Source organism: Podarcis bocagei (genome assembly GCF_964188305.1).
Source record: "Podarcis bocagei genome assembly, chromosome: 4".
Taxonomy (NCBI): Eukaryota; Metazoa; Chordata; class Lepidosauria; order Squamata; family Lacertidae; genus Podarcis; species Podarcis bocagei.
The window spans coordinates 94,575,626-94,587,827 of record NC_138128.1 but is presented as its reverse complement, the minus strand read 5'-3'; the positions used below and the strand labels follow the sequence as shown (position 1 = coordinate 94,587,827).

The following is a 12,202-nucleotide window of genomic DNA, read 5'->3' as shown; positions in this document are numbered from 1 at the left end:
AAGGTGTTTAAATACACCTTTCACAAGAAACCAGAGGCCTTCCTCCTGGGCATTGTGGGCCAGAGAGTGTTAAAAAAAGATAGAACTTTCTTTCTATATGCAACCACAGCAGCAAGAATTCTTATAGCTAAACACTGGAAGGCACAGGAGTTACCCACGCTGGAAGAATGGCATTTGCAGCTGATGGACTATATGGAATTAGCTGAAATGACAGCCAGAATCCGAGACCTGGGAGAAGACGCCGTGGAAGAGGACTGGAAGAAATTTAAGGACTATTTACAAAAATATTATAAGCTATATGAATGTTGAGAATTTGCTAAATGTTCTGGAAAAACATGCTTCAGTATTGAATTTGGTAAATGTTGAAAATTAAGTTAAGATTTCGAAATGTATAAATTGTGGACTATATAACTAAAGGAAAACACAAAAACATATGAAATAAGGTATTAATTTGCTGTTTATTTTTATTGTAAAGAAAACAGGGGATGGGGGACGTGGGGAAGTCTGATCGATCATGAAAATGGATGTGAAAAATGTGAATCTTTTCTTTTTTTTCTTTTATAACTTCTTTTCTTTTCTGTAAAACTGCTTTTGATGTGCTATGGATGATATACCTTTCTTTTACCCTGGAAAAAAGCAATAAAACTTTATTAAAAAAAAAAAAAAAAGATTGCTCATAGGCTCCACCCTCTAGCCCTAGTCTCTTCATGAGGGAGCTATTTTCAGAGGAAGAACTAGGAAGGGAGGGAGACACTGTTTGCCATCAGGGGGTGGTTGGTTTCATCTGTGCTCGGGGGCATAGCTGATTTTAAAGGTACCACTTTAGCTAATGGGGCCTCCTGCGCCGCCGCTGTGCGATTTCTGTTCTCATCCTGAAGCAAAGTTCTTAACCCAAGGTACTATTTCTGAGTTAGCGGAGTCTGTAACCTGAAGCGTCTGTAACCCGAGGTACCACTGTAGTTGCTCTTAAAAAGGCATTTATGTGTTAACTAGTTGCCTCAAGGTGGGGGTGCACTTCCTCTTGAAAAGAATGCTGTGTGGATTGGCAGAATTGACAGCTGGGTGTGGATTCTGGCGTGCCTTGGATGAGCTTCAGCCATGTTTGTTGTACTGCAAGGGATGCACCAGCTAAATCCTGCTTATTCATCTTAGCTGGATGGAGTGTGAGCTTTACTTACTTCATTACTTAGTGCTTCTTAATGGAGCTGGGGGTCTTTTTAAGGGACTATTGCTAAGGATTTACTGGCCCTCAAGGGCAGCTGCCAAGTGTGTGCTTTCGGTGGAGAGAGTGAGAACTAGAGTGCTGGGCTGGCTGAAGTACAGTGAGTTAGCAGAAGGAAACTGAAGCCCTATGAGTGTTTGTTGGCACGAACCTACTGCTTAGGTGTGGAATCCTAGGCATAAGGTTTTTCTGGCTACACAGTACAGGATTTTGCATCAAGTAAGCAGATTTTTATGGAAAGAAAGGGAACTCGATACTGCAAACTGAAATAGTAAAGTTCATTACTACCTCCTTTTACATGCCTCTTTTAAGCACTTATCTTTGCTTACTTACAAATGAAGAAAAATGCGACTTGTTTTAAAAGGATACAAAAACAAATCTTTTTCCTATCTAGGAGCTGAGGCTTAATTTCTCATAGTTAGCTAAGCAGTTAAATATTTTTTAGAGGAAATATGAATTTAATAAATTCCTCAGTGAATTCAAGGGTGCAGACAATAAGCATAATATTTTATGAAAATGACCCTCATATTTAAAACCTGGCATTATATGTTATGCATTGTAGCACCAAGTCCACATCTACCTTTTAGAAAATTAAAACACATAAATTCTGTTTAGTGTTTGATATGCACTGCACTAGCTGAAAGCTATAATGGCCCTAAAACCTTGGGTTGCTTTTCACCTTTCATAAATTCCTGGGTAGATTCTATACAAAAAATAATTTTCAGCTCCGTGGCTCATTGTTATTCAAACGTGATTGATTGTCGTCATTTACTCAGTGAGGAAGTTAAGTGCTCCTGTCATTTCCAAAGAGTATAATTGGGACGTTTCACAGGTCAGTGCTAGTGACAGGTTTCCCTTTTGATTAGTGTTGGACTGATAACAAAAATTACAGTTTCCTATGATTAATGCTTCCTATAGTGCCTAAATGCACTGCTCATGGATTGTGCCTAAACAAAGTGACTTTGCATCTTATTATTTCTCTTTTCAGCAGAGCTCTGCGAGGGTCTCAAAGTTTGGGAACCTGCAAGTGTGCAGCAGTGTTGACCCCTCTGGTTTCCGATCAGGTTCTTGCACTAGGAATTTGACTGAGGCCTCTTTAGCCTGGCTTCTGTGTGTGTCCATGTGAAATCAAATCTGGGAACGTCTTTAGAAACGTTGTGTTTCTAAACACAATTTAAATTATTTGTATTCTGTCATACATGGATGCTTTGCTTGTCAGTGGTCCTTCGTAAAGGAGAATTTGACTCTTTTTGCTTGTGGTTTGAAAGGGTTTTTTATACTTCTGAGTTAAAACTTTTCCTATGAAACACACACACACACACACACACACACACACACACACACACAAAACACATTTCCCTATAAAAGAATTGCCTAGTAATTATGTCCCTCAGAGTTCTATTTTCTAATTTATTTGACAGAAGCTGTTACCTCTCGATATATAATCTTCCCAGCTAGTTTGGAAAAAGTAATGTACTCAGCACTGGAGTTTAATGTCGACCCTATAATTAGTTAAGCTAGGAGAAACTTTGATAACTGTTATAGGTGAATGGCCTTTCTCTCATCACCAGGTAAAAGTTTAAATGTTTAAAAGAGAGCAGGAAAGAACGCCTTCTGAATCTAGTGTTAAACCACGCCTTACTTTTTGTCTTAAGTTACTGTTATATAAAAGTCTCCAAACATCCTCTTCCCAAAAATCTTCATCTATCTCTCTAAAAACACAGTATGTTTTATAAAAGTGTGGGTTAGTTGTTGGTTCATGAGTAATGCAGCAGTCTCAGGGGCTTGATCCAGTGTAGGAAATGAAAGGTAGAGTTGTGTGTGTGTGTGTGTGTGTGTGTGTGTGTGTGTGTGTGTGTGTAAGTGTAAGTGTGTAAGTAAGGCTGCCTCTGCATGCACAATTAGATGCATTCCTAGGCTGGACAGCTAGAATATGGCAGATCACTGTCTGAAAAAGTAACTCTGCACCACAGTCTATGCAGAGGAGAGACTAGTCACAATCAATTACTACCATTCATTAGATATGGAAGGAACGTGGGTGGCTCTGTGGTCTAAACCACAGAGCCTAAGGCTTGCTGATCAGAAGGTCGGCGGTTCAAATCCCCGCGACGGGGTGAGCTCCCGTTGCTTGGTCCCTGCTCCTGCCAACCTAGCAGTTCGAAAACATGTCAAAGTGCAAGTAGATGAATAGGTACCGCTCCGGCAGGAAGGTAAACGGCGTTTCTGTGCGCTGCTCTGGTTTCGCCAGAAGCGGCTTAGTCATGTTGGCCACATGTCCCGGGAAAACTGCGGACAAACGCCAGCTCCCTTGGTCAGTAAAGCGAGATGAGCACTGCAACCCCACAGTCGTCCACGACTAGACCTAACGGTCAGGGGTCCCTTTATCTTTATTAGATACAGAAGTAAAGAGTCCTCTACAACTGTAAAGGCATATTTGTGCCTCAGAGCAAGGGCTTAAGCTTCCACGTGCAATTTCTAGCTTTCCTTGTATGCTGTAAGTCAAATAAACATAACTGAACACTGTTTGTTGTTTATATTGTCAGAATTTTGGTTGGTTTAAAAAAAATGGGGGGAGGGAGAGGATAAAAGCAATAACTCGAGCTTTGATATGGACTTGGAAACCTACTGGGAGTAAATGCATATCAAATAATGATGAAATAACAGGCCCTTATCAACAGCCCAGCAGCAACCAGCGGAACCAACTGTTGTTTCTGAATATTCTTCAAGGGCACATTGACTAGGTATCGTGGTTCAGCCTCAGTGGTCTCAGACCCTGCAGCAGTGGGAAATCACGTCTTCCTCTTGCAATTTAAGGACTAACAGTTGGCATGAATAAATAAAAAAATTCCTTCCAGTAGCACCTTAAAGACCAACTAAGTTAGTTCTTGGTATGAGCTTTCGTGTGCATGCACACTTCTTCAGATACACAGTTAATACCCCTGGTGGCTGAAGAAGTGTGCATGCACACGAAAGCTCATACCAAGAACTAACTTAGTTGGTCTTTAAGGTGCTACTGGAAGGAATTTTTTTATTTTGATAATAAGGGGAGTTTGTCCTTTGTTGCCAGATGTTATTCTTTCAGGAAAAGTAAATGCAGGTGTCGGAAAAGGAATGTACCAAAAGAAAAAAAAGGGGGGAGTGTGGGTCCTGAAGCATAGAGGGTGGGAAACATGTGGGATGCCGGATAATAATAATAATAATAATAATAATAATAATAATAATAATAATAATAATAAATTTTATTTATATCTCTTCCTCCCCAGCCGAAGCCAAGCTCAGAGCGGCTAACATCAAATGTATAATACATTAACATAAAATCAGACAATCAGTTAAAATACATCCTCAAATCAGGATCAGAATAAAATCCAATCGGATGGCAACCCGCAGATTAGGGTTGGGGACCTTAAATGCTCACCAGGCCCAACTGTTTGTGCTGAACTTATATGGGCCTGTGAGAAAAATTGGGAGGCCACTTTCATGCAAGTTCTTATGAAAGGGGAGAGGGAGTCAGACAGAACCCCGACCAAAGGCCTGGCAGAACAGCTCCGTTCCATATAGTGTTCTGGTTAACGCTGAAAATAAAACCGGATGGCAGATCTTCCGAGGTGCCTGTTGTAGCTGAAGCGTTTATGTGAGGGATGTTCCCATGGGGTGTCCGCTGGGTGTTTTCCGTGTTTCTTCAGTGCTTTTGACTTTTCTTCATAGATGAAAGCAACAGATGACAGTGACGAGGAGGATGAGTTTGTCGACGTCCCTGAGAAGGAGGGCTATGAGCCCTACATTCCAGACCACCTTCGTAATGAATACGGTGAGTTTGCTCAGCTGTGAAAAGCTTCATCACTGCATGTTACTACTGCGCTAAAGCAAATAAACAGCCATTACAAGGTAATAAAGCGATCAGTGGGGTGGGTAATCTTTCCGACTGCTGTGAGGAAATCAGTACATAGACAGGGGGAGCAAGACCGACTTTACAAAAACAGAAATCCTCTAGGAGTCAACTTTGGTCAGGCCAGGAGGCTTATTTTATTCACTCATATTTCACTGTAGCTTTGAACCAAGAATTGCAGCGTACGTACGTGTGTGCACCTGTGTGTGTGTCCATGCACAGGATAATTGTTTACTCAGGTGCACAGAACAGGATACAACCATCTGATAGAGCAGTGTAGAATTTGTATTACTTGTTGTAGGTCATGCCACTTTTTGAGGGGACCAATAAACTCAGGGTGTCTGTACAAAACCTCATACAAAGGTTGAGAAGAAAAAATATTCTCCTGGCTTTTATTTTAAAGCCTCATTTTTTTAAAGTCACATGCATTTTAGATCACATCCCTCATTGTATAAGGCCACTGTTTGTGTTTATCCCCAGTTATTTGTAATCTTCTTTTTCGTGGGTCTGTGGGTTTTGGAAGCTTAGCAGCTTTCGGTATATCACAGAGGAAGAAAATGTTTTAATCTGGAAACAGAGCTTTGACTGCTGAACGGGTTTTTGGTTCATATTTTAGAATACCGTAGGACTTGCTGAAACAATGCTATGATAAACTGAAACAACTTCTTCCAGTAACTAGTGTTTTTTCAGGGATGTTAGTAACATAACTGCAGAAAGGACAGGCTGCAAGATTTCATAGTGACACTGTGAGCAGCAGCAATCTTTGACTGTTTGTCATCTAAGCATCTATTCAGACCGATCTCAAGACTGGTCATGCATAAGCAAGCCATGTTTTGTCAATCTTTAATGTGCCAGAGTTTGGCACCACATTTGCCCAAATTATTGGCTCAGGAAAATCTCTAGATGTTGTAGCCCCCCAAACCCAAGGAGTTAATTATCCCACCCCAATGTGAAATGTGAGTTAATACAGCTTCTTTGGCTCTCATGCATGTCTTCAGATTCCAGTCAGAATGGAATTGCCATTAAGATGTGCATGTTTATTAATGATCCTTAAAATTCTATATACTTGATTCTTTATCTGTCTAAAATTAACTACCAAAATAACCTTAACTCCTCTGTCTTTATTTCAACTATATGGTTTCGAAAAGCTTCTTAGTGACCTGAGTTCTATTAATCACATGCCATTCAGTTTTTGTGACTGCAGTTTTAGAATAGTAAAAATGATAAATTCAGTTTAAATTTGCCACTCGTTCCAAAGCTTAGCAGGCTCTCGGGAATGTTTGCTACTCTTCTTTGTAAAATATCAGTCTTATTGTTCTCTTGTGGAATCTTCAGAGCACATTTTTGTGCATATTTACTCAGAAGTAAGTCCCACTCTATTCAGTGATGCTTACTTCCAGGTAAGTGTGCATAGGATTGGAGTAAGCGCCAATATTTGAGGTAAGCGCCAATATTCTTGTGCTGATAAGTGTTCATATTTAATACAGTGGTGCCTCGCAAGACGAAATTAATTCGTTCCGTGAGTTTTTTCGTCTAGCAAATTTTTTGTCTTGCGAAGCACGAAATCCCATAGGAATGCATTGAAATTCAATTAATGCGTTCCTATGGTCAAAAAAAGTCCAAACAAAGCCAAATTTGGTAGAACAAGAGTTTATTAAGTGCTCTTTAAAGTCACACATACTGTAAAGAGCATTTCAAACATTGAAGGAACAATAAATTAAGTTTCTAAACATGACAGAAAAACATTTAAAAATCAACAAAGTGTACAGTACATTTTCTAAGACTCTGGGGGACAACTCGAAGAAGGTTCCTCTTCCACTCTTTGCTTCTTGCTGAAGAACCCCCTCCTCAACTGTTCCCCCAGCCACCCACCACACAGAAATTCAAATCCAGAATTTTTTTTAAAAAACAGCAGAGTGGCCCAATGGTCACAGAAAATCATAAAAATGCAGGGGGGAAAACAAGCTTCCAGATTCTTGCAAACCCCTCCCCAACACCAAGTCCTTGAATTCCAAACACCCCAATCCAAAACCCCCCCAAAAAGTTTTAAAAGTTTAACTTACCAAATGGCTGCAAAAGAAGTTTTGGAAAAGCTTCAAAAATCACCAAAGTCTTTAAAAACCTCAAAAAAGGCTACCACACCGCGTTCTATGAGTTGCTCCTCGAAGTCAAGTCGCAACTGTATTAACGGTGTTAAGAAAAAGGAAACATAGGGAAATTCGTCTTGCGAAGCAGCTCAAAAAACGGAAAACCCTTTCGTCTAGCGAGTTTTTTGTCTTGCGAGGCATTCGTCTTGCGGGGCACCACTGTATGTGGATATCAGCTGCATAAACAACTTTTAAATGCTTTCTTGCCTTTGCTTCCAACCAGTTGATTGATTAATGAATCACATTTAAATGAGATTTTTTTCAATTAAGGTTTGTTTTGAAGATTCTAGAAGAAATTGAGATTTCTCTTAAGGGTGAAAACTTGCAGTGTATTGCGCAAAAGCTTGTTGGGATTAAAGGTGATATTTAATACTTAATCACTTAACTGGATAATATTCCCGATAACTTTGGATACAGACTTGAAGAAAAAGGCTGCTTTTAATTAATTTATTTTCTTTCATCAAATTTGGTACTGGTATGAGGAAGACAGCAATATGGCAGGCCCTTGAAGAGTCCATAATCTTTATTCTCAGCTTCACTGATTAATCTGAGGACATTTTTAAGGTGTGCTTAAGGCTTTCATTGATTGATGACACCAATTAATCAATTAAAGCCTGCAGCCCTAATTTAACAATGACATTTAGAGCTTTCTACCTCCATGAAATCTTTGCTTTCACACTCATCAGCCCTTTCCTGTTCTTAGAGCTTAGTCAAGATTCTGGCTGACATCCCCTGTGCTTTATATATCTAACAGTCTAAGCTTAGAAACCCATTTGAAGAAATAGGGCTGTTTTCCAAGGGCACGTTAACCAAAATAAGACTTGTATTCACTTATGTGCGCTGATTTTTAACAAGTGGTTTGTGCGTTGAAGTGGCACATGATAGTGACTGAAACATATGCACACATACATGAAATCACAATAGCCTTGGTTTTTGTACTTCTGTTGAAAGCAGTTCAGTAGAATCTGCTTTTGTAAACCACAGAGAGCTTTCTTCCAATCAAGCAATAATAATAACAATAATATAACAATAACAATTGTTATTGTATAATAATAATAATAATAATAATAATAATAATAATAATAATAATAATAATAATAATAATTTATTATTTATACCCTGCCCATCTGGCTGCGTTTCCCCAGCCACTCTGGGCGGCTTCCAATGGAACACTAAAATACAATAACCTATTAAACATTAAAAGCTTCCCTAAATTTTATGAAATAAATAAATAATAAATAATGGATGCGTAGCTAGGCTATCCGTGTTCAGAAAGGACCATAGTTGACTCACCAACCAAAAGCAGATGTAGGCACTCCTAGCCACCTAGACTTCAAGTGACAGTAATTATTCCCAGAGTACTCTAAACTCCATCAAGTGGACCATGAGTAGGTAAACTAAGGCCCAGGGGCCGGATCCGGCCCAATCGCCTTCTAAATCCAGCCCGCGGACGGTCCGGGAATCAGCAGGTTTTTACATGAGTAGTAAGTGTCCTTTTATTTAAAATACATCTCTAGGTTATTTGTGGGGCCTGCCTGGTGTTTTTACGTGTGTAGAATGTGTGCTTTTATTTAAAATGCATCTCTGTGTTACTTGTGGGGAATTGGAATTTTTTTCATTTCTCCCCCCCCCCCCCAAAAAAAAATAGTCCGGCCCCCCCACAAGGTCTGAGGGACAGTGGACCGGCCCCCTGCTGAAAAAGTTTGCTGGCCCCTGAAGTGGAGTAAAACCGCATCAAAAGCAGACTTTACCACTGAGTTTGCCAGATGAAACAGTCTCCCTGTCCTTCCCACCCCCTCCCAACAGTGTTCTGGGGGTTCTCCAACCCCTACCCCTTGCGCCAATTTCGGGGAGCAGGGGGAAAGGAGGCAAAGCTCAGGTGGTAGTTCTTGTGAGGGGCTTCTACTCACAGTGAATACCACCCTATAGGAACCGCCCTGAGACCTCCAGGTATAGGGCGGTATATAAATTCATTAAACAATAATAATAGGAAACTTGATTTAAATCAGTGTTACTCTTTGTTTCATTGTGATTTTTCAATCAGTGAATTCTGCTTCCTGTCTAGATGGCTGATATGTTGATTTATTCTTTTTATTTTCTCTATTTTATATAGATAGATAGATAGATAGATAGATAGATAGATAATTTTTCAGTTACACCCTCCATCAATATATATTTCGTTTTCATTGGTATGGGTGTTGGAAATGTGTTGCGCAAACTGACTGTTTTAATAAAGTTACTGCCATCAAGCATTAATTAGGACCGAATGTAGTCATGCACAGCATTGCACACTGTGTACGCACATGAGAGTTACAAACAAGACATGTGACATGTACAATAAAGTATGGAATATTTTCTAAACGAATGAAATATCTTTATCACGGTCTTATGATCTATTCATATTGGAACACATAATGCAAATAAACAACAACAAAGTAGGCAAGTGGACCCTGCAGTTTATCCAAAGAAATTGAGCTCAATACACATAGCAATAATTAAAAAAGCCATTTGCTCAGTAATATATAGGACCTTGTATGGTAAACAGTTCATAACCAAACTCTCATCTGAATACCCCAGTAAACTGATCAGAAGAATGTCCCAAATTACAATAAAAGGTAGAATATTAAAGTACATCTATTATGATTCCAAGGACTCTAGCATTATATGACCACAATCTATATTGAAACAGGATTCTTTGAAATTTTACCCTTGATTAGAACATGGAATATTTTAAGAAAGAATGTGCTTAGGAACACAAATAAGAGGGAAAGTAACTTAATTGGGCAGGGCTCCTGAACCATGGGGAAACAAGTTTTATTAGCCAGGGAATATAGAGTTATTGGCTCAGTACGTTAAATAAGGGAAGGCCCTCCATATCTGCTGGACTGGCCATTGCCACCCAGCATGTTCAGTGCTCAGGACTAATGGGAGTTGCAATCCAGCAGCATATGGAGCAGAGACAGGCTAGCCACCCCTGCTTCAAATACCGTATTTTTTGCTCTATAAGATGCACCAGACCACAAGACGCACCTAGTTTTTGGAGGAGGAAAACAAGAAAAAAAATATTCTGAATCTCAGAAGCCAGAACAGCAAGAGGGATCGCTGTGCAGTGAAAACAGCAATCCCTCTTGCTGTTCTGGCTTCTGGGATAGCTGCGCAGCCTACATTCGCTCCATAAGACGCACACACATTTCCTCTTACTTTTTAGGAGGGGAAAAGTGAGTCTTATAGAGCAAAAAATATGGTACTTATTGTTGCCCAAGCATTAGAAAAGACTCAAGATGATATACCAAGTAGGCAAGTTTTATTTACAACTTAAAACATTTAAAAAATAAATGAATTAAAAATGGTTGGGCTCTTTGTTCAGTCAGTGGGTGGGGTGTGTGTTGGTGTCTAAAGCCATCAGTTCACAATCCTTGTACTAACTAATCCCGATTCACACATGCACAAACCCACAGACCTATACAATACTTTCTTGATGAGTCAGTGTTCAAATACGCCAAGTCACAGTCTTAATTTAATGGACAAAATATATGTTTCGAGTTAGTTATGTTTTGTTTTGCACTGGGGTTTCCCCCCCCCCCCAAGGTAAAAAGTTACATAAATAGTTTTTAATATGTCAAAAAGTACATTCTAACTGCAAATTAAGGCAAGAATTGTGAGTTTGAATAGAGATTATAATAAGAGAGAGAGGAGGAGTGAGTCCGTTTGAGTTTCCATGTGCAAGATAAAATGTAAATTTGTAAAAGAATTTAGGTGATTAGACAACTGAAGTGTGAAGACATAACCCATTAAGGGGTGTCATGCCAAATTAACATTACCAGGGTTTTTAATGACCTCTCATTTGTATAATCCTTATTTACACTTGCACCTGATCTCTCAGGATGGCAACCATTTTGCAGTTTGCTTGTTGTTTTGTATGCCTGTAGTCATATAAGCTGACACCCCAGTCTTCCTCTGTCTGGAATGCATACATAAATGGACACCAAGAGCAATTTGACTTGTGAAAGGGTGGTTTTAAAGAGCATGCAGGCAACAGTTGTAACAACAATAGATGGATATGTTCTCAGGCAAAAAAACTGTTGTGTGTAAACAAACAAACAAACATGTACCTCTGCATGTAATGCAATACTGAATATGCAATAATAGATCAATAATTTTCCAGGGTGCAGACTATCACTTCTTCTTACTAGCAAACTCAGGTGACAGGTGAAGGCAGAAATGGAACCAAAAAGAGGCTACTGATAAGCAAGACTGAAAGGTCAGAATGCTTGGAGAAATTTCTAGGGTTGCACTAAATAATAAACCTAGCAGGGCAACTCCCTCATATTCCTATGAGAGGGGAAGATCCATTGCAACATTTTCTTGCAGATCCCACTCCCTCCCCCCTTACATGTGGTTCTCTTGGAATTGTAATTTCCAACCTATTTGTTTTAATTACATTGGCAAAAGTTTTATTCTTTATACAATATCCTTAATCATATAATAAAAATAATAATTTATTATTTATACCCCGCCCATCTGGCTGAGTTTCCCCAGCCACTCTGGGCGGCTTCCAATCAAGTGTTAAAAACAATACAGCATTAAATATTAAAAACTTCCCTAAACATGTATACTCCTTTGTATAGCTACAAAACAATGTGATGTACAGACATGGTTTTGTAGACATACAAAGGAGAACATATGATAAAGGACATTGTATAAAGAATAAAACTTCTGTCAAAGTAATTAAAACAAATAGGCTGGAAATTACAAGAGAACCACGTATAAGGGGGGACGGGACTCATTCAGCTGCTACTTGATAAATAATTTCTGCATGGTGGATCAATTGCGTGCTCAGAGCACTATCCATGAAACATGAATTGTTGCCAAAAACTGTTTGTATGGAGTAGGATCCCGATGTCTCCACTTCAGTGTCAGTGCTGCACCTCTTTTACAGCTGCCACA

General features: G+C 39.4%; 1 protein-coding gene and 1 long non-coding RNA gene across 4 annotated transcripts in view; both read left to right on the top strand.

Annotated features, from left to right (window-relative positions):
- The window catches only part of LOC308585845, a 196,680-nt gene that overhangs the window by 161,665 nt on the left and 22,813 nt on the right, over positions 1-12,202 (top strand). The gene's annotated exons all lie outside the window — the stretch shown is intronic.
- UVSSA (UV stimulated scaffold protein A) overlaps positions 1-12,202 on the top strand; it is a 55,694-nt gene that overhangs the window by 21,497 nt on the left and 21,995 nt on the right. For both annotated transcript variants that reach the window (XM_081191638.1, XM_081191639.1), the window contains exon 7: positions 4,928-5,030. In XM_081191638.1, coding sequence (XP_081047764.1) covers positions 4,928-5,030 — 103 coding nt within the window. The remainder of the gene's footprint in view (positions 1-4,927; positions 5,031-12,202) is intronic.